At 38.7% G+C, this 24,330-nt stretch overlaps 1 protein-coding gene across 1 annotated transcript in view; it reads left to right on the top strand.

Moving 5' to 3' along the window:
• LOC143672931 (uncharacterized) overlaps nucleotides 1-24,330 on the top strand; it is a 46,370-nt gene that overhangs the window by 17,156 nt on the left and 4,884 nt on the right. Inside the window, 2 exon segments of the mRNA XM_077147358.1 lie at nucleotides 1,176-1,247; nucleotides 1,344-1,424. Coding sequence (XP_077003473.1) covers nucleotides 1,176-1,247; nucleotides 1,344-1,424 — 153 coding nt within the window.

Consider the following 24,330-nt stretch of genomic DNA (forward strand, 5'->3'; position numbering starts at 1 on the left):
AAAATATATTTTACCTACTATCTCTATGAAAACATAAAAGCTACAATCCCCTTCTAAGTGTATTTCTTAGAAATGGATCATTTGTGAAGGAAAGGATGGAAAAGGAAGGAAAAAAGAAGCAATGAGCTAGGAAACATATCAATATGTATTTTGCAGTTTGCTTTTTAACACCAGCTAACAAGCATTCAACCCTTACTCCTTGCTAGGTACTAGCTAAATGCTTTACTTACATTTTCATATTAATTCTATATACTAGGAGGAAAAAGTATTGCTAAGAAAACTGGAGCTAAAAGTGGCTAAACAATTTGCCCCATATCACCAAGTTAGTAAATGTCAGAGCCAAAATTTGCAATCAAGTCTGTGCAGAGCCAGAACACATGATGTTAATAACTTTGGAATACAATATTTGCTTAGAAATTATATCTAGCTTTCTCACTGGTGAATGAGAGTGAAAATCATAAACTTAGAGAAAGGTCTGAAAAGAGTATGGCTCAACTAGATTGAGAGAGAATGATTACTATATTTTCTGAACTCATATTTCTAAGCTTCCCTAAGACAGATGAATGTTGTTTATGGTAGAATCATTTTTCCATATTTCATGAGTCTCCAAATTATGTGTCTAGCTCTGATTTTACTCATTTCCCATAGCTTATTTATAAGCATCTACTAGAAAATCTCCATATATGAGCAATAAAGTATCTGGAAGTTGCTTGAAAAAGAACAAACTTTATTAGAGCCACTGGGAATTGTTCAGTGGAGATCTAGGTGAGAACAGAGAAAGTGGACCCTTGGGAATTCTTAAATACCTTTAAAAAAAGTAGGGGACAATGGGGAGAAACTTTAAGGTTTCTAGCAAATATCTTTTCATGCCCAATCCTTTTTCCTGTCTGTGCTTGTTTGGGGTGCTAATGTCAGAATATTGGAAACTTCCTTTGCCTTATATTTCTTAATTGCTTATATTGAGTCTGAGGGTTTTATGGCCATTGTGGAAAAGTATATTTGCTTTATTCCAGGAATGGAAAAAAAACTTGAGTGTTGGGTTAAGAGGAATGAAAATATAGACCCAGAGAATGATTTACATCATTTGAAAATGAAAAAAATATATATGTATGTATAGTTTCTGAACTCTTCTAGTCAGGCAGAATCTATAAACAATCATTTTGTTTGTTTTTCAGTACATATTTGTCTCCCTACTCTCCTGAGATTCAACTTATAAACTACTAAAATCTGTGTGTGAACACTTAGACGTGAGTATGACCTCCCTAAGCCTTAGTTACTGTCTCTCTTCTGTATTTTTTATGGTTTAGCAGTTGATCAGGTTTTTCTTTTTTCATTAATTTCAGAATACAAGTGTTGGCAACAGTCGCAATCCATCTTCTGCTGAAAACAGTTTCTGGGCGGGTTGTCCTTCATCTCTTCCTCTGGTGAGTTGTCAGTATAACTAGCTAAACACCAAAGAAAGGAAATGTGTCCCACAATTTGTCTTCTTTTTATATACTGTGACCAGGGATGCAGGAGGAATTTAGGATCATAATATTTGAAGCAGAGTTGAAGAAACAAGGCATTTCAGTAAAAAAAGAGAAGGGAACCCTAGAAGGCCATAAACTTTTTTTTAAAAGTCTTTGAAGGGTTGCCCTGCAAAAGAAAAGAAGCATGACAGTGGCCTGTCTTGGCAAGTTGCTGGTCATGAGGTGTTCCTAAACTTGCTCTGTTTGCTTGTCAGTATTGTTAGAAGGATTCACAAATCTATTTGGGGTCAGGCAAGATTCATCCCACCAGTGGTTGAATGTCTTCCATGTTAAGGCACTGGGCTAATGCAAACTATAAAGATACCAGGAAAAATCAAAAGCAGTTTTTGTTGTCAAAGACTTTACAGCTTGTTAAAGGAAATGGAGCACACCCAGAAATAACTGTAAAAGAAGAAAACTTTAATGCCTAAGCATGCAATACCCTTCTATTTTATTCTTTAGAGTAAATCTCTAGTACAGTAGGAAGTAACTTCCCATTTGTATAATATTTGAAACTATACTGGTATAACATTATCCCAAAAGATTTCTAGCTGTTTTATTCAGTAAATTATTCCCAATTTGATTATTGTTAAATGTTGACAGCCATATAAGCCCATAGTTTCAACAACTCCTACAGATTTTTTTTCAGAACTTAAAAAGTAGTAAATTGAAAACATATTGTTTCCTGGAGGTCATTTTTATACATTATATAGATAACCCATTTTAGTTTATTGTGTATTGGAGTGGCTGGAGGGAAGTGCCTGAAACTGCAGCTGTATTGCAGTAGCTTTGATTCTTGAAGATGATTGTAGAACTATATTGCTTTTGCAGTGTGCCCATGTGATTGTGAAAATCTTGTAGCCAGTGCTCCCTTTATCCAGGGTATGGATAGATGAGTAAACAAACAAAGACCCTTCATCCAGGGTATGGACAGATGAGTAAAAATAAATAAATAAATATAGTAAAAAAAAAAAAAGAAGGAAAACATATTACTTTAGTTTTCCTGGCTGCTCTAGCAAATACCTTGCAGTGGATTGGCTTGAACAATGGAAATGTAATGGCTCATCATTCTGAGGCTAAGAGAAGTCCAAATCGAGACTCATCAAGGCACTGCCTAATTCCCAAAGACTGGCATCTGGGGCTGGCTGTTGATGATTTGTGTTCCTTAGCTCCTCTTTCACATGCTTGCCTCTCCCAGCCTCGCTTTTCTCTTCCAGGTCCCACTGACTGTCAGCTCCTGGCCGTTTCTCCTGTGGCTCTTTCTGTCTGAATTTCATTCTGCTTATAGAGGACTCCTGTAGCAGGATTAAGGCCCATCCTGACTGGCCACCCTTTAACTGAAGTAACCTCATCAAAAAGCCCTTCTTGCAGCAAAAGATGCCCCCTAGGGGTGACTCTTAGGCATTATTGGTTGTCACCCCTGGAGAACCTCTTTGTTGCTCAGATGTGGCTTCTCTCTCTAAGCCAACTGGGCAGGTGAACTCACTGCCCTCCACCCTATGCAGCACATGCCTCCCAGGGGCACAAATCTCCCTGGTGGTGTGGGACAGGACATCTAGGATAAGCTGGGGCCAGACATCATGGCATTGAGAAAGCCTTCTTAGCCAGAAAAGGGGAGACAGAAATGAGACAAAATAAATTTTCAGGGGCTGAGAGGTTATCTTGGAGATTATTCTTATGCATTATATAGACATCCCTTTTCAGTTTATGGTGTATTGGAGAGGCTGGAAGGAAGTACCTGAAACTGTTGAGCTGTGTGCCAGTAGCCTTGATTCTTGAAGAAGATTGTGTAACTGTATAGCTTTTACAATGTGATTGTGTGATTATGAAAACCTATGTCTATGCTTATTTTTTCCAGGATATGGGCACATGAGTAAAAAAAAAAGGAAAAATAAATAGATAAATAATAAAGAGGAATAAGGTATAAAAAACAATTTGGGTTGATTGAAATACTAGTGGTCAATGAGGGGGAGGAGTAATGGGTATGGACTGTATGAGGTTTTTATTTTATTTCCTTTTCTGGAGTGATGCAAATATTCTAAAAAGGATTATGGTGATGAATACATGGCCATGTTGTGATATTGTGAGCACTGATTGTATACCATGTATGGAATGTATGTATGTGAAGATTTCTCAATGAAAATACTTTTTAAAAATGTCCTGCTTACAATGGGCCCACACCTACAGGAATGGACTAAGTTTAAGAACATATTTTTCTGAGGTACATAGCTCCAAACCACCATATGTATGCATAAATTTTACAAGAATATTCACAGTAGCAGTATTTAAAAAAAGAAAGAAAGAAATCTAAACAGTCCAACTATCATCAATCTGGTGAATAGGTACACAAAATGTGTGTAACCATGCAATAGATTATTCAACAATGAAAAGGAATAATGTACTGATATATGCTACATCATAAATAAACCTTGAAAATACTTTACTAACTGAAAGAAGCCAGTCACAAAAACCACATATTGTATGATTCCATTTGTATGAAATGTCCTAAATATGTAAATCTGTAGAGACAGGAAATTGATTAGTGGTGCCAGGGGCTGGAGGAGAAAGAAATTGAGAGTGACTACTAATGAATAAGGGTTTCCTTTTGAGGGTAATTGAAATATTCTGGAATATACAGTGGTGATGGTTGTATAACATTGTGAATATAGTAAAAATGACTGAGTTGTATACTTTAAAATGGTGAATTTTATGGTATGTCCATTTTATCTCAATTTAAAGAGATAGCTACCTTAAAAAAAAAGGCAGCTGGGAAGCTGTACAATAAGGAGTTAAATACATGTGATTCAGAATCCAACAAACCTGGCTTCAAATCTAGGCTCCACCCAGATAAGCTATGTCAACAGGCAAGCTCTTCAACTGTGTGGCTGTGAAAATTAAATGCAATAATGTACGTAAGGAGCTATGTGTACTCCCCGATACATGATGGACTTTCAAGAACTCATTTAATGGAATTAAATGAAAAAATCTTTAATTTTTCCATCTTTAATTTTCCATTAAATGGAAAAATCTTTAATGTTTCATATTTCCTTCTCCTATACATTTTTTCCAACCAAACTGCTCTATTTTAAGCTAGTGGGGAATATACTATTGAATTACAGAATGCTTGTCATTAAAAAACATGGAAAATTGGCTTACCAAGGTCTTTTATTTAGAAGAAAGCTGTACCTTCTAATATTGATCTGTACATTATATTCCCCTATTTTTTCCTACAAATATGTAGGTAATTATGGCTCATCTTCTTCAAAATATTAGGTTCAAATTAATTTTATGGCATAGAACTTCAGTGTATTTTATCTGAATGAATAATCTTAGCTGATCAAAAGTCAGCTAGTTCAAGTTAAAAGATAGACAATTGGACATTTTATCTTTGATAAGGCAGTCAAGCCAACTCACCTGGGACAGAACAGTCTCTTCATTAAATGGTGCCTAGAGAACTGGATATCCATATGCAAAAGAATGAAAGAAGACCATATCTCACACCCTATACAAAAGTTATCTCAAAATGGATCAAAGAGCTAAACATTAGGTCTAAGACCATAAAACAGTTAGAGGAAAATGTAGGGAGACATCTTATGAATCTTACAATTGGAGGCAGTTCTACGGACCTTAAACCTAAAGCAAGAGCACTGAAGAAGGAAATAAATAAATGGGAACTCCTCAAAATTAAACACTTTTGTGCATCAAAGAACTTCATCAAGAAAGTAGAAAGACAGCCTACACAATGGGAATCAATATTTGGAAACGACATATCAGAGAAAGGTCTAGTATCCAGAATTTATAAACAGATTGTTAAACTCAACAACAAAAAGACAGCCAACCCAATTACAAAATGGGAAAAAGACTTGAATAGACACTTCTCAGAGGAGGAAATACAAATGGCCAAAAGGCACATGAAGAGATGCTCAATGTCCCTGGCCATTAGAGAAATGCAAATCAAAACCACAATGAGATCTCATCTCACACCCACCAGAATGGCCATTATCAACAAAACAGAAAATGACAAGTTCTGGAGAGGATGCGGTGAAAGAGGCACACTTATCCACTGTTGGTGGGAATGTCAAATGGTGCAACCACTGTGGAAGGCAGTTTGGTGGCTCCTCAAAAAACTGAATATAGAATTGCCATACGACCCAGCAATACCATTGCTGGGAATCTACTCAAAGGAATTAAGGGCAAAAACTCAAACGGACATTTGCACACCAATGTTTATAGCAGCGTTATTTACAATTGCAAAGAGATGGAAACAGCCAAAATGTCCATCAACAGACGAGTGGCTAAACAAACTGTGGTATATACATATGATGGAATATTATGCAGCTTTAAGGCAGGATAAACTTATGAAGCATGTTATAACATGGATGGACCTAGAGAACATTATGCTGAGTGAGTCTAGCCAAAAACTAAAAGACAAATACTGTGTGGTCCCAATGATGTGAATCGACACTCGAGAATAAACTTGGAATATGTCATTGGTAACAGAGTTCAGCAGGAGTTAGAAACAGGGTAAGATAATGGGTAATTGGAACTGATGGGATACAGACTGTGCAATAGGACTAGATACAAAAACTCAAAAATGGACAGCACAATAATACCTAATTGTAAAGTAATCATGTTAAAACACTGAATGAAGCTGAATCCGAGCTATAGGTTTTTGTTTTGTTTTGTTTTGTTTTGTTTTGTTCTTACTATTATTACTTTTATTTTTTTTCTCTATATTAACATTCTATATCTTTTTCGGTTATATTGCTAGTTCTTCTAAACCGATGCAAATGTACTAAGAAACGATGATCATGCATCTATGTGATGATGTTAAGAATTACTGATTGCATATGTAGAATGTTATGATTTCTAAAAAAAAAAAAAATGGACAGCACAATACTACCTAATTGTAATGTAATTATGTTAAAACACTGAATGAAGCTGCATCTGAGCTATAGTTTTTTTTTCTTATATATTTTTGTATTTTTTATTTTTATTTTTATTTTTTCTCTATATTATCATTTTATTTCTTTTTCTGTTGTCCTGCTATTTCTTTTTCTAAATCTATGCAAATGTACTAAGAAATGATGATCATACATCTATGTGATGATATTAAGAATTACCGATTGCATATGTAGAATGGAATGATTTCTAAATGTTGTGTTAGTTAATTTTTTTACTTAATAAAAAAATGTTGAAAAAAGGATCAGACATTGAGTAGAAACAGGAATGAACTGATCTGGATAGGACTATGGTAAATCAGAGTACAGGGTAAAGAATAATATCATCCATAATTTAAAACTTCAACTTCGTGTGAAACTGAAGAGATAGATGTTTATTTGGTGCAAAATTTATATTTTGGGTAGCACATTACCTAATTTAACTTGTACATTCAGTTTACTTGAACACCATAAATACATGGAATCTTGAAAAGGGCATGAGATCTTGTTGGTTTGTCCACGTTATTGTTTACCCCAATATATTCCAGAGTAACTTGGGCAGAGAATAAAAAATATTTGCAAAGTCCCCTTGGGGTACTAGGGAGAAAAGAAGAAATATTCAACTTCCCCATTTAGAGAATTCCTAATATTCTTGCAAGCAGTGGGGACAACCAATTCAATAGGCTGAACTCTTGATCTTGGGAGTTGCCCCTATGAAGCTTATTCCTGCAGAAGAGAAGCTAAACCTATTTATAATTATGCCTAAGGGTCACCCCCAGAGAACCTCTTCTGTTGCCCAGATGTGGCCTCCTTCTCTAAGCTAACTCAGCAGGTGAGCTCACTATCCTCCCCTCTATGTGGGACATGACTCCCAGTGGTGTAAATCTCCTTGGCAAACTGGGACAAAAATACCACAATGAACTGGGACCCAGCATCATGGGATTGAGAAAACCTTCTTCACCAAAAGGGGGAAAAGAGAAATGAGACAAAATAAAGTTTCAGTGATTGAGAGATTTCAGAGTTGAGAGGTTATCCTGGAGGTTATTCTTATGCATTATATAGATATTCCCTTTTTAGTTTATGGTGTATTAGAGAGGCTGGAGGGAAGTGCCTGAAACTGTTTAGCTGTGTTCCAGTAGCCTTGATTCTTGAAGATCATTGTATCACAATATAGCTTTTACAATGCGACTGTGTGTTCATGAAAGACTTGTGTCTGATGCTTCTTTTATCCAAGGTATGGACAGATAAGTAAAGAAATATGGATAAAAATAAATAAATAATAAGTGGGGATAAAAAATTTAAAAGTTGGGTTTGAAATACTTGTGGTCAATGAGAGGGAGGGGTAAGGAGTATGGGATGTGAGTTTTTTCTTTGTATTTCTTTTTCTGGAGTGAGTATGGGATGTGTTTTTTCTTTTTATTTCTTTTTCTGGAGTGATGTAAATGTTCTCAAAAGTGATGAATACACAACTATGTGATGATATTGTTAGCCATTGATTGTACACCATGTATGGACAGTGTATGTGTGATGATTTCTCAATAAAAATATTAATATGATCTTAGCTCCAACTGTCCCATTTGTCCAAAATTATCTCTTCCAGCTCCCATTCTTCCCTAACTGAAAGGTAACCTGAAGTCCTTATGTTCAAGCTTTCCTTTACCTTCATAACCATCCCTCTCTTTGCCAATCTTATTCCTCTTACCAAATTCTTCTCTTATATCCAAAATAATCTGAAACTCTTCCCCCACCTCTCAACCCCCACCCTCTCCAGCTCCCTCTGAAATCCGCTCCTGAGCACAAAGCTGTCATTTACTGTCTAACCCTCCCCAGACCCTCCTACCACCATGCAAAGGCCGGTACTGAAAGCATAATCCATGGACATGTCCCATTTATTTTAGGAAATATGTCCCAAATTGACAAAAAACTATGTCTGTTTTCCACCAACCCCATTCAATATATTAAAGAATTTACATTACCTGGCAAGATGTCCACATAATTCTTACCTTCATTTTGCTTCCAGAGGAGAGGGAATCTGGCAGGTGATACAACAACATGCAGATACCCTATACACCATAACCAGCACCAAACTGCCCAGAGAATGAGCAATACTCTGAATAGACCCCAATTAGCAATATCAAATTAATCACCCTGACATAAAAAAATGTAATCACTTCCAAACCTGCATCCTTGCAGGGCTTGAAAAAGCCTCCCTAAAAAATGACTAATTTTAACAAACTGAAGTCCTGTTTCATTTCTCAGGCTATCTCAGATACAAGAGACAAACTTGAAAAGTTTGAAAAGGGTCCCACATCCCACAACTGGATGTGATGGCTGCCACCTTTAAGGTTTTTAAAAAACTGGGTGGAAATTATAAAGGAAGAAAAAAACAAAAACAAAAAACTAAGCTTCAAATGAGAGGTACGGCCCTTTCAGGTTAGCCAAACAGGTCACCTGTCTCCCTGCTGACCCCTGCTTCCAATGCAACTCTACAAGACACTGGGCAAAGCCCTGCTCCAATCCCAAACCACCCACCAGGACTTGCCCACTAAATGGTCAAGCAGGTCACTGGAAAATGGACTGTCCCCAAGCCCCTCAGCTTTGCAAACATCCTCCTAAGCTGCAGCTGCTGTTGACCTCCTAGGCACCCTCAACAAGGGCTGATGCCCCATCACCATCAATGGCCAGGAGCCTCGGGTTACTCTTCTCCTCAAAGGTAAGACTGTCACCTTTCTGTTGGACACAGGGGCCACATATTCAACTCTTAAGGCTTATTCTGACCAGACTAATGGATGAGCCATTCAGGTCAGGGGTAGAAGGAACCCCCTTTACACCTAGGTGCACCCCACCCCTTCACACACTCCTTTCTAGTCAGACCACAGTGCCATACCCACCTACTTGGTGGGGATATTCTCACCACCCTACATTCCACCATCCACATACCCCCATCACACACCCAGCTGCCAGCCGGTCTCTTCCTCCTCCTAGTTCTCATACCCCAAGTCCCTCACTCAACAACCCACCTTTCTCAGCCTGTTTGAGCCTATGTAGGAACATCCTTTCCTCTTAAGCAACCTACCTTCCCCTGAGCTCCCCCACAGGAGCTTACTTTCCCACGCTCTCTCAATTAAGAACCCTTCTCCCCCAACATGCAGAAGACAGGGCACAAATAAGGGATCTTAGAGACCTCAATACACAAGGGATAAAATTAGCTGTTCTAGTTTGCTAGCTGCCAGAATGCAAAATACCAGAAACAGAATGGCTTTTGAAAAGGGGAATTTCATAAGTTGCTACTTTACAGTTCTAGGGCCAAGAAAAGTCCCAATTAAAACAAGTCTTTACAAATGTCCACACAAAGGCATCCAGGGAAAGATACCTTGGTTCAAGAAGGCTGATGAAGTTCAGGGTTTCTCTCTCAAGTAAGAAGGCACATGGTGAACACAGTCAGGGATTTTCTGTCAGCTGGAAGGGCACATGGTGAACACGGCATCATCTGCTAGCTTTCTCTCCTGGCTTCCAGTTTCATAAAGCTCCCCGGGAGGTGTTTTCCTTCTTCATCTTCAAAGGTTGCTGGCTGGTGGACTCTCTGCTTCATGATGCTGCTATTCTCTGCTTCCTCTGAATTTCCTTCTATCTCCAAAATGTTTCCTCTTTATAAGACTCCAGAAACTAATCAAGGCCACCCAAATGGGTGGAGACACATCTCCCATAATCCAGTTTAACAACCCTCTTGATTGAATCACATAAGAAAAGGTTGCCTTCACAAAATGGGATTAGGATTAAAACATGGCTTTTTGGGTGGGCCACAGTGGCTCAGCAGGCAGGAAGGCTTGCCTGCAATGCCAGAGGACCCAGGTTCGATTCCTGGTGCCTGCCCATGTAAAAAACAAAAAACAAACAAACAAAAAACATGGCTTTTCAAGGGTACATACATCCTTTCAAACCAGCACATTAGCTATACCCAAATCTCAGGACTTAAACAAAGCCTTTAAGGTGTCTCAAGGAAGACAGAACTCCCTCTGCTTACCAGCAAAGGTTGAGAGACCAGGTAAGGAAATAAGTCAGGAATAAACCCTAATAGTCCTGTGGACCCAGCAATGCTAAACGTTAGCTGTGGGTGAAAGGGTCTTAGCCTGACATTCAGAAAAAAACCAGAAAGTAGAGGGGTGGAGAGATAAACAACTGGAGAGGTTTTTAAGAGAGTCTCAGAAAGTGTCTGTGAGACAGGAAGAGGAAACACAGATGAAGACAGGCAGAGGCGAGATAGAAAAAAGTTTGGGCCAAAGAGTGTAAAGGATAAAGAAGGACACAAGACTCAGCAGGGTGTTATCACGTCATTTGAACAGAAACTTGGTCATTTCAAAATACCACCACCTTTCAAGTGGCATTCAAATCAACACCAGAAAACCATTTATACTCAACCCGTATTTGGAACGATTCAGGCATTAACAAACCCTCCCTATGCATATAATTAGTAAAAATTACAGTGAAAATATCCTGTATTTTAACAGCTCTTATAAACAAACTGATTTAGTCAATGCCTTTTTCCCTTATAACACCATTACTAATTTTGTTTTTAATTCTTCTCTTTGGCCCTTATCTCTTACAGCCCCTCTCCCAGTTTACATACTGAACCATCTGGACAACAATGCAAGAATGCATAGGTGATGTCTCTCAATGTGAGAAAGACCAAAGACAGCGTGTACTCCTATCCCACAATTTGTCCAGTCCTGCTCCATGATGAGTACTTCTGTCAACCACCACTCCCTCAAGATAACTGCACCCCATTTTCAGCTGGAAACAGCTACAGAAGACAGACATCACCCCCATTCCCCTTATTACCAAAAAAGACCGGAATGTTAGGCCTGGAGTACAGGACCCCTTCCCCCCATAATGTGACCCAGCAAACACTTCAATCAGTTCTCCCACCCTAGCCTGCACCTTCCATGCTCCAGCAACTGCCCTCTTACAATAACTCCCATTACTCAACCTACACACACACACACTGCAGAAGACAGCTACAAGCTGCATGCTTCTGGCAGTGCTTAAATTTTAACTTTACCAGTAAAGTTAAACTAACTCCTAACTTAACCCCCTAATTCTGAAAACTAGATAATAGAACCTTAACTAATCCTTGCATCCAACCCCCAACCGTAAGCCATAAAAACCCTATCCCCTGCCACCTTGGCATGGCTGTTACCTCTCTTGAAATGCTGTTTCTCCCTGAAATAAAGCCTTTGCCTGAACTCTTCATTCTGTCTTGTTTCTGGTGCATTTGCCTTTCACTAACCAATTTTGAATTTTTCCCTTATTGGCTAATTTAAAAAAACTGATATCTTCTTTTTCCACTAAGCAATGCATGATTTAGGTCCCTTTCTAATTGGCAATACTATAAGGGAGTAAAATGCATTGCTTATTTTAGACATATTCTAGATGAGAGGTGGGGGTAATTTTAGGAAATAGTGTTAGAGATTGCTAATTTCCCCCCAATACCCATTCTTTCTTCTCTGAGCATGCTAGAACTATAACTGAGAGTTAAGAAATAACAGTTGATTATAATTACTCAAGCATTATTTAGATGTTTTTTTTTCTTACCTTCTAGTATATTGTAGAATAGCCAAAAGGAAATATCTGAAATTACCTAAACTCACTCAATTGCAAATTGTGAAATCCTCTTGATTGACCCCACCTTACCCCCTCCCCATCCTGTTTTACAACTTTAGAGTCTTATAATCACAAAGACAAAAACCCCCTGATGTTAATGAAGGAACTAGAATCAGCCCAGAAGTAACCACTGACCTGTGATTGTAATGGTTAGCTTAGATCTAGCCTAGCTGTACTCCTTCACATCTGTAAATTGCAGTTGCAATTTACAACTTGCAGTTTACAAATTGCAGTTCTGTAGTTGTAATTGTAATGGTAGTGACTCCATCTCCCTTTGTTTGAATCCATAAATTATCCTCAACTACTTAGATTTTTAGGCTAAGAGGCCATCTGATCTGCTTTGTGCTTAGCAATAGACATTTCTTCCTTTTGAAACCCTGATGTCTCAGGAATTGGTCATTTGAGTGCATGGGGCAGAGAAGCCCCAACTCTTTACTGGATACATGGCTCCCAAGAATAAAGTTTCCTTCCCCAGCCTGCCCTTAGGCTGTATATGCTACATGAGTAAAGTCTGCAGAGTGAGTGAGTGGAGTTGACAGGTACAACCTCTGGGTCACTCTCTCAAGTGGAAAGGGTGTGCCTACACTAAGTGATGGCTGAAATGTGGATGGGGCAGTGAGTCATCTTTGACTCCAGGGAATAGCAGAGAGGAACCCTGAAGCCAAGACACCAAGGAGTTACCACATCAACCCTGACCACTTACACCTGCACTATTAAATGGGGGCTAAACCACTTTGTTTATCCTCTGTTAGAGCAGCTACAATAACATCCTAAACAAAACAGTGCCCTTCACTCTTCCAGGTAGAAAGTCTGTCTTAGCCAAAAAGGGGTAGTTTGATGCATTCTTAATTCACCAGAATCTAAAGAATAAAACCATAGACTCCTTGGGCTGGATGAGACTTATAGTGTCACTTAGCCCAGATGAAGGGAAGAAAAAAGCTGGAAAAAAATGATAAGAGCTGTGGCTAACCTGTGGTCAATTGGAGAGCACAGCCTCCACTTTAAGGAATTAAAGTTCAAGGTTTAACTTTAAATTTAACTCTTTCAGGAGTTGACTCCTAAAAGAAATTAGTACTCTGGACAATTTTGCACCATGCACCAATTTTTTACTTCAGATTTGGCTCAACCCATTCTTTTGTAGGGTCAAGTTACTTCTCTAAGACCTTTCTGTGCCTTAGAAACAAAGCTGTGGCTAGGACACTTTGGTAGTTAGATTCAGTTGTCAACTTGACCAAGTGAGGGTGCCTAGTTAAATTGCTGTGGACATGAGCAAATGGCACGTGAACCTCATCTGTTGCTGATTACATCAGAAATTTACCAAGACCCACCCAAATGGGTGGAGACATGTCACCTAATCCAGTTTAACAACCGCTCTTTACCAAATCACATCTCCAGGGAGATGATCTGATTATAGTTTCAAACATACAGTATTGAATGGGGATTATTCTGCCTTTATGAAATGGGATTTAGATTGAAATATGGATTTTCTAGGGGACATACATCCTTCCAAACCAGCACAGATCTAAAGCCATGAGATGGTTGGAAAGGGCATCCCCCTGCAGGAGCAGCTGTGCTTGAGGTGGCAGAGTCTGAGTTGGGTGATGAAGACATCCACATGAGATGAGACCAGCACCTTCAGAACCATAATGAGGTAAGGAAGTCATCCTGGGTGGGGGCAGAGATGGAGATTGGTAAGATCCAGAGGGCTCCATCAACAGGAACATGCATTAAAGGTAATGGAAGGCAGGTTTCTTACAATCAGAGACAAGAGTTGCAAATTCTGAAAGGGAAAAAACTAAAATGAATCTTGTGATGTTGGATTTGACTTGGAAGTTTTGATGTGACTTCATGGTTGTCAGTATAAACAGGTGGATTTAGAAATAAATCTCAATGTATATATATTTTTGTACTTCCTAGTTCCATCCACTGCAAGAGCCTCAGAGCAGTCACATCCCCACCTCAATATTTATACCCTGAAACAGACTTTGGCTTCTAAATGTGAGTCTCTACTAAAAGGAACCAGGGATCCTTGGAAAAGTGGCTGATTCCAGGACTGGGGCAGGGAAAGTAAGGTGAGCCTGAAACATCTTATGCCAGAAAGCAAAGAAGTGCTCATAGAGGATGGGGACACATCACAGATATAAGGAAGCCAGCCTGAAGGGGGTACTGCTGGCCAAAATCAAGGACTTTAAAATTTATTTTGAGCAGCAAACTAAATAATGTAATAAACAGATTATAATGTGTTGGATAAAATAGAACATAAGTACAAACATATATATGTGAATAAATGGAAAATATGAGGGGAAGAGGACACATAAATAGCTTCAAAGTACCTCCCCACAAAAGACATATTAATTTTCAAAGAGAAAAAGAATAAGTTCACAGTGAAGAAGGCTGGCATTCACCACCTTAATCAAATGTCAGAGTTAACATCACCAGCAATGGGAGAAATAGAAATTATGCACCACCAGATGGGATGTCAGAGAAGAACACAGCATCATTTCTAATATTGTTGCCAGATTTCAGTTTCCAGGTTCTTGGCTACACTGTGAGAAGGAATTCAAGGGCACAGCACAGATAGAGCAAGTAGGTAGAAAAGTTATTGAGTATACTTGTGAGAGAACATGCAGGCCCTTCTGCAAGATGATAGAAGAGAGGGGAGAGGCCAGAGGCTGTGGTAATATGGGGCCATTTGCTCTTCTAGGTTAGCTTTACTTAATCCCCACCACTTTTTTCATTAAAAATTATTTTAAACATAACAACATACAAAGATGAACATTCTTACCGTATGATCACTCCATTCTTGGTATATAATCAATAACTCACAATATCATCACATAGTTGTGTATTCATTACTATGATAATTTATAACATTTGCATCAATTCAGAAAAAGAAATAAAAAAACTCATACATACCATACCCCTTACCCCTCCCTCTCATTGACTGCTAGTATTTCCATCTATGTGATATATTTTAGTCTTTGTTTCCCCTATTTTTTTCTATACCCCTTATCACTCCCTTTCATTGATCACTAGCATTTCAATCTACTAAATTTATTTTAACATTTGTTCCCCCTATTTGTTATTTTTATTTACTCATCTGTCCATACTGTAGACAAAAGGAGCATCAGACACAAGGTTTTCATGATCACAGTTACACTGTGAAAGCTATATCATTATACAATCATCTTCAAGAAACATGGCTACTGGAACACAGTTCTACATTTTCAGGCACTTCCCTCCGGCTTCTCCAATATACCTTAACTAAAAAGGGGATATCTATATTATGCATAAGAATATCCTCCTGGATAAAACTCTCAACTTTGTTTGGAACCTCTCAGCCACTAACACTATATTTTGTCTCATTTCTCTCTTCCCCCTTTCGGTTGAGAAGGTTTTCTCAATCCCTTGATGCTGAGTCTCAGCTCATTCTAGGATTTCTGCCCCACATTGCCAGGAAGGTCCACACCCCTGGGAGTCATGTCCCATGTAGAGAAGGGGAGGGCAGGGAGTTTGCTTGCCCTTTTGGCTGAGAGAGAACACATCTGAGCAACAAAAAAGGTTCTCTGGGGGGACTCTCAGGCCCAATCTTAAGTAGGCTTAGCCTATCCTTTTCCCCACCCCTTTTTTATTCCTGCCCTCCCCTCTCTCCAGGGTGGTACCTTGTTCCCTGTTCTAGTTTGCCTCATTAAAGTGCTGCTTAAGATGCAGATCTTAAGATGTGAATCTAATTGTGAGGAAACATCACTTCCAGGGAAACTCCACAAAAGAAATGGCTGTCAAGGTCATGAAAATTAATAAAGGACTGAAAAAAGTTCCAGACAAAGGTAACTAAAGAGATTTGATAACAAAGATCTTTTTTTTTTCTCCCATAAGCTTTTTTTTGGGGGGTCCCTGGTCTAGGAATTGAACCCAGGTCTCCCATATGTAAGGTGAGCATTCTACCACTGAACCACCCATGCACCCTCTCCCATAAACTTTTTTAAAAAATATTTTATTGACAGATCTTCACACACATACAGTCCATATGTAGTGTACAATCAATGACTCACAATATCATCACATAGTTGTGTATTCATCACCATGATCATTTTTAAAACATTTATATCACTTCAAAAAAAGAAAAGGAAAAGATAAAAAACTCATACACCCCAAACCCTGTACCCTCCCTCTCATTGATCATTAGTTTTTCAATCTACCCAACTTATTTTACCCCTTAGCCCCATTTTTATTTACTTATTCTTTATCCATTTTTTTACTCATCTGTCCATACCTTGGATAAAAGGAGCATCAGACATAATTTTTCACAATCACACGGTCACACTGTGAAAGTTATGTCTTTATACAATCAGCTTCAAGAATCAAGGCTACTGGACCACAGCTCAGCAGTTTCAGGTACTTCCCTCCAGCCACTCCAATACACCATAAATTAAAAAGGGATATCTGTATAGTGCTTAAGAATAAGCTCCAGGATAACATTTCAACTCAACACAGATCCTTTTGCTATAAAAGACATTCTCCAGACAAATGGTGAAAGTTGAATGGGATCTGAGTGTTAGATATGAGTAATGTATCAATGTGAATTTCCTGATTTTGATGGTGTACTGTGGTTAGGCAGGAAAATGCCCTTTTTTGTGGGAAATACACTAAAGTATTTGGAGGGTGATGGGACATTACATAAACAACATATTTTCAAATGGTTCCATTGGAAAAAGTTCTTTATAGTGCATTTGCAACTTTTCCTTAAGTTTGTGATTATATCAAAAATAAAAAAATTAAAGAAAAAATAGCATTTGAGAGAGGCAGGCATGACAGCAGGGTAAGACAAGAGTGCTGCAGTTTCTGAAGGCAGGATTCACATTCACAGGAGCTCAGGAACCAGGTTGCCTGGGCTCAAATTCCAGCTCCATCCTTTATCCACTGAGAGGCTTGACAAACATCATGTTACTCAACCTCTCTGTATCTCAGTTTTCCTCATCATTAAAATAAGAATCATAATAGTACCAACTTCATAGGAATAATAATATTTTTAAAAATCTTTAAATTGATAATTTTCACACACATACAGTTCATACATGCATGCATGGTGTACAATCAGTGGCTCACAATAGCATCACACAGTTGTGTATTCATCACCATGATCGTTTTTTAGAACATTTGCATCATGCCAGCAAAAGAAACAAAACAAAAAAAATACCAACTCATACATACCATTCCCTTCACCCCCCTCTCACTGACCATTAGTATTTCCATCTACCCTGTTTATTTTATCCTCTGTCCCTATTGCTTATTTACTTTTATCCATATATTTTCTACTCATCTGTCCATATTCTGGATAAAAAGAGCATCAGACGCAAGGTTTTCACAGTCACACATTTACATTGTGTGCTATATCATTATTGTGTGTTATATCGCTATACAATCCTCTTCAAGCATCAAGGCTACTGGAACACAGTTTAGCAGTTTCAGGTACTTTCCTCCAGCCACTCCAACACACCTAATGGTATTTTGAGAATTAAATGGGTTTACAAATTGTAAGTGCCTGGAGTACTCACCACACAAGTGTTAAGTAACAAAATACACCACCTCCCAGTTCTTCAAAATGGAGCAACCACAGGCAAGCTCCCCGAGGGCAAAAGGCAGGGATGAAGATTAAAGCAAGTTCATTACATTTCTCAATTTAACAGAAAAGATGCTAAGCTGCAATTATGGCCACTTTTTTTCTCTTTGACATTTTGGGGCTCACATTTTACCCCAGGAGTGTGATCATGTTCAGCTCAGGTGGTCTGTGTGGTTGCAGAAGGGCAGTGGGGAAGGAGGGTTCCCAACACTGTGGGAGGGTGAGGCTGAGTGAGCACCTCTGTCTGCTCAAGCCATGCTGACCTCCCGGTTGCCCAGCCCTGCCACCATTCCCTGTCAACCTGGGGTGCTGACTCTGACCAACAGTGACACCTAAAAGGCAACCCCTCAAAGGCAATGGGCAATGTGACAATATCCAACCCCCGAGACCAGATTTATAGATTCTTGGATTTGGCAAATAGCAAACATCGAGCAATTGGTGGATCCCGTCTCGTATCTGCAAACTAATCCATCTTGGAATATAGATGGCCTCCACATGAGTCATTTCCACCCAGAGGAGGGGGAGCGGGGATTCAATTTCATTTATGACAACTAAAACCATAAAATATGTAAGAATAAACTTAGCAAAAATTTTAAGACACTGCATGAAGTAAATTACACCATTTTGCAAGGAACCACAAAGATTTGAATAAATCAAGATACATGCCATATGCTGAGATTAAATTAAAAAGCCTGAGTCTCCAGAACAACTACTAAATAGCTAGAAACAGTACAGAACAGCTCCCAGAGCCACGACAGAGACCAGACACACAGTGTACCCCAGTCTGGAACAGTTGGACCGGCTAAGAGACTCCGCTGTGGTGAGGTACCCAAGCGGCACGTGCTTCCCCGGGCTGTGGCAGCTGGTGACTGGAGACCCTCCCTCCCTCCTTCCCGGTCCAGCTGGGAGCCTCGGATCGGCGGTTCCCCAAGCCGCGGTGGCTGGTGACAGGCGCCCCTCCCAAACACGCAGCTTCCTGGGCTGGCTGGGAGCCTCAGATCAGCGGTTCCCCAAGCTGCGGCGGCCAGCGACTGGAGCCCCTCCCATGCATGCAGCTTTCCAGGCTGGCTGGGAGCCTCAGATTGGCAGTTCCCCAAGCCACGGCGGCCAGCGCCCCTCCCCCACAGGCGACTTCCCGGAGGGAAAGGAAGGAGTCTCCAACAGTAGTAGAGACTGAGCCCAACCTAACACAAATACTGGCATTAATGAACAACTTCTGACTACTAAAAATAGGCCCTCAGCTCAGGCGAAACTGATCAAGGTGGAAGTCACCGATTGGGCTAACTGAAAAAGAGGAAAGGGGGCAAAACAGAGCCTTCTGTGGCTCTTTCTACAGAGGCTTGGTTTCCTCTGGGCTCAGCACTGGGATTACACAGGTTGCAACTGCCCCAAATGCAGAAACAGGCTGCTTTCAGGGCTCTTTACCACCTGAACCTTCCCTGCAGGAGGGGTGAAACACAACTCAGGTGGAATCCCTCTCTCAGGGAATTCAGATCCCAGGACTTCACAATTTGAAGCCATTAAAACCAACCTACAACCTTTCCTTGGTCTCCACCACACACCCAGCAGTGAGAGTCTTCCAAAGTTAAAGCAGCCACAACATCTTTTGCTGGTGGGACCCGCAGACAGACAAGCACCACATACTGGGCAAGATAAGAAAAACAGAACCCAGAGACTTCACAGGAAAGTCTTTCAACCTGCTGGGTCCCACACTCAGGGAAATCTGATTAAATGCCCAGATGCCAGCAAAAAATAACAAATCACACCAGGAAAATTGAAGCTATGACCCAGTCAAAGGAACAAACCAATAGCTCAAATGAGATACAGGAGCTGAGACAACTAATTCTGAATATACGAACAGAAATGGAAAACCTCTTCAAAAACCAAATCAATAAATTGAGGGAGGACATGAAGAAGACATGGGATGAACAAAAAGAAGAAATGGAAAGCCTGAAAAAACAAATCACAGAACTTATGGGAATGAAAGATACAGTAGAAGAGATGAAAAAAAAAATGGAAACCTACAATGGTAGATTTCAAGAGACAGAGGTTAGAGTTAGTGAACTGGAGGATGGAACATCTGAAATCCAAAAAGAAACAGAAACTATAGGAAAAAGAATGGAAAAATTTGAGCAGGGGCTCAGGGAATTGAATGATAATATGAAGCACACAAATATACATGTTGTGGGTGTCCCAGAATGAGAAGAGAAGGGAAAAGGAGGAGAAAAACTAATGGAAGAAATTATCACTGAAAATTTCCGAATTCTTATGAAAGACCTAAAATTACAGATCCAAGAAGTGCAGTGCACCACAAAGAGAATAGATCCAAATAGGCGTTCTCCAAGACACTTACAGTTAGAATGTCAGAGGTCAAAGAGAAAGAGAGGATCTTGAAAGCAGTAAGAGAAAAACAATCCATCACATACAAGGGAAACCCAATAAGACTATGTGTAGATTTCTCAGCAGAAACCATGGAAGCAAGAAGACAGTGGGATGATATACTTAAATTACTAAAAGAGAAAAACTGCCAACCAAGACTTCTATATCCAGCAAAATTGTCCTTCAAAAATGAGGGAGAAATTAAAATACTTTCAGACAAAAAGTCACTGAGAGAATCTGTGACCAAGAGACCAGCTCTACAAGAAATACTAAAGGGAGCACTAGAGTCAGATACAAAAAGACAGAAGAGAGAGGTATGGAGAAGAGTGTAGAAAGAAGGAAAATCAGACATGATATATATAATACAAAAGGCAAAATAGTAGAGGAAAGTATTACTCAAACAGTAATAACACTAAATGTTAATGGACTGAATTCCCCAATCAAAAGACATAGACTGGCAGAATGGATTAAAAAACAGGATCCTTCTATATGCTGTCTACAGGAAGCACATCTTAGACCCAAAGATAAACACAGGTTGAAAGTGAAAGGTTGGGAAAAGATATTTCATGCAAAAAACAACCAGAAAAGAGCAGGAGTAGCTATACTAATATCCAATAAATTAGACTTCAAATGTAAAACAGTTAAAAGAGACAAAGAAGGACACTATCTACTAATAAAAGGAACAATTAAACAAGAAGACATAACAATCATAAATATTTATGCACCAAATCAGAATGCCCCAAAATACGTGAGGAATACACTGCAATTACTGAAAAGGGAAATAGACATATTTACCATAATAGTTGGAGACTTCAATTTGCCACTGTCATCAATGGACAGAACATCTAGACAGAGGATCAGTAAAGAAACAGAGAATCTGAATGTTACTATAAATGAGCTAGACTTAACAGACATTTATAGGACATTACACCCCACAACAGCAGGATACACCTTTTTCTCAAGTGCTTATGGATCATTCTCAAAGATAGACCATATGCTGGGTCACAAAGCAAGTCTCAACATATTTAAAAAGATTGAAATCATACACAACACTTTCTCAGATCATAAAGGAATGAAGTTGGAAATCAATAATAGGCAGAGTGCCAGAAAATTCACAAATACGTGGAGGCTCAACAACACACTCTTAAAGAACCAGTAGGTCAAGAAAGAAATTACAAGAGAAATTAGTAAATATCTCGAGGCGAATGAAAATGAAAACACAACATATCAAAACCTATGGGATGCAGCAAAGGCAGTGCTAAGAGGGAAATTTATTGCCCCAAATGCCTATATCAGAAAAGAAGAAAGGGCAAAAATTCGGGAATTAACTGTCCACTTGGAAGAACTGGAGAAAGAACAGCAAACTAACCCCAAAGCAAGCAAAAGGAAAGAAATAACAAAGATTAGAGCAGAAATGAATGAAATTGAGGACATGAAAACAATAGAGAAAATCAATAAGACCAGAAGTTGGTTCTATGAGAAAATCAATAAGATTGATGGGCCCTTAGCAAGATTGACAAAAAGAAGAAGAGAGAGAATGCAAATAAATAAGATAAGAAATGGAAGAGGAGACATAACCACTGACCTCACAGAAATAAAGGAGTTAATAACAGGATACTATGAACAACTTTATGCTAATAAATACAACAATGTAGATGAAATGGACAAGTTCCTAGAAAGGCATGAACAACCAACTTTGACTCAAGAAGAAATAGATAACCTCAACAAACCAATCACAAGTAAAGAAATTGAATCAGTCATTCAAAAGCTTCCCAAAAAGAAAAGTCCAGGACCAGATGGCTTCACATGTGAATTCTACCAGACATTCCAGGAAGAATTAGTACCAACTCTGCTCAAACTTTTCAAAAAATCGAAGTGGAGGGAAAGCTACCTAATTCATTCCATGAAGCCAACATTACCCACATACCAAAACCGGCAAAGATATTACAAAAAAAGAAAAAGAAACCAATCTCTCTAATGAATATAGATGCAAAAATCCTCAACAAAATTCTAGCAAATCAAATCCAGCAACACATTAAAAGAATTATACATCATGACCAAGTAGGATTCATCCCAGGTACACAAGGATGGTTCAACATAAGAAAATCAATTAATGTAATACACCATATCAACAAATCAAAGCAGAAAAATCACATGATCATCTCAATTGATGCAGAGAAGGCATTTGACATGATTCAACATACTTTCTTATTGAAACACTTCAAAGGATAGAAATACAAGGGAACTTACTTAAAATGATAGAGAGAATATATGAAAAATCCACAGCTAATATCATCCTCAATGGGGAAAAATTGAAAACTTTCCCCCTAAGATCAGGAACAAGACAAGGATGTCCATTATCACCACTATTATTCAACATCATGTTGGAAGTTATAGCCAGAGCAATTAGACAAGAAAAAGAAATACAAGGCATCAAAATTGGAAAGGAAGAAGTAAAACTATCACTGTTTGCAGACGATATGATACTATACACCGAAAACCCTGAAAAATCCACAACAAAACTAATACAGCTAATAAATGAGTACAGCAAAGTAGCAGGTTAGAAGATCAACATTCAAAAATCTGTAGTGTTTCTATACACTAGTAATGAACAAGCTGAGGGGGAAATCAAGAAACAAATTCCATTTACAATTGCAACTAAAAGAATAAAATACCTAGGAATAAATTTAACTAAAGAGACAAAAGACCTATACAAAGAAAACTACAAAAAAACTGTTAAAAGAAATCACAGAAGACCTAAATAGATGGAAGGGCATACTGTATTCATGGATTGGAAGACTAAATATAGTTAAAATGTCAATTCTACGTAAATTGATTTAAAGATTCAATGCAATACCAATCAAAATCCCAACAACTTATTTTCAGAAATAGAAAAACCAATAAGCAAATTTATCTGGAAAGGCAGGGTACCCCGAATTTCTAAAAGTACCTTGAGGAAAAAAAAACGAAGCTGGAGGTCTCACGCTACTGGACTTTAAGGCATATTATGAAGCCACAGTGGTCAAAACAGCATGGCATTGGCATAAAGATAGATCTATCGACCAATGGAATCGAATAGAGTGCTCAGATATAGACCCTCTCATCTATGGACATTTGATCTTTGATAAGGCAGTCAAGCCAACTCACCTGGGACAGAACAGTCTCTTCAGTAAATGGTGCCTAGAGAACTGGATATCCATATGCAAAAGAATGAAAGAGGACCCGTATCTCACACCCTATACAAAATTTAACTCAAAATGGATTAAAGATCTAATCCATATGGTCTATGACCATAAAACATTTAGAGGAAAATATAGGGAGATTTCTTATGAATCTTTCAATTGGAGGTGGTTTTATGGACCTTAAAACTAAATCAAGAGCACTGAAGAAAGAAAGAAAAAATTGGGAGCTCCTCAAAATTAAACACTTTTGTGCATCAAAGAACTTCATCAAGAAAGTAGAAAGACAGCCTACACAATGGGAGACAATATTTGGAAATGACATATCAGATAAAGGTCTAGTATCCAGAATTTATAAAGAGATTGTTCAACTCAACAACAAAAAGACAGTCAACCCAATTACAAAATGGGAAAAAGACTTGAACAGACACCTATCAGAAGAGGAAATACAAATGGCCAAAAGGCACATGAAGAGATGCTCAATGTCCCTGGCCATTAGAGAAATGCAAATCAAAACCACAATGAGATATCATCTCACACCCACCAGAATGGCCATTATGAACAAAACAAAAAATGACAAGTGCTGGAGATGATGTGGAGAAAGAGGCACACTTATCCACTGTTGGTGGGAATGTCAAATGGTGCAACAACTGTGGAAGGCAGTTTGGCGATTCCTCAAAAAGCTGAATATAGAATTGCTATATGACCCAGCAATACCATTGCTAGGTATCTACTCAGAGGACTTAAGGGCAAAGACACAAACGGACATTTGCACACCAATGTTTATAGCAGCATTATTTACAATTGCAAAGAGATGGAAACAGCCAAAATGTCCATCAACAGACGAGTGGCTAAACAAACTGTGGTATATACATACAATGGAATATTATGCAGCTCTAAGACAGAATAAACTTATGAAGCATGTAATAATATGGATGGACCTAGAGGACATTAAGCTGAGTGAGACTAGCCAAAAACTAAAGGACAAATACTGTATGGTCCCACTGATGTGAACTGACATTAGAGAATAAACTTGGAATATG

The sequence above is a fragment of the Tamandua tetradactyla genome, assembly GCF_023851605.1.
Source record: "Tamandua tetradactyla isolate mTamTet1 chromosome 22 unlocalized genomic scaffold, mTamTet1.pri SUPER_22_unloc_2, whole genome shotgun sequence".
NCBI lineage: Eukaryota > Metazoa > Chordata > Mammalia > Pilosa > Myrmecophagidae > Tamandua > Tamandua tetradactyla.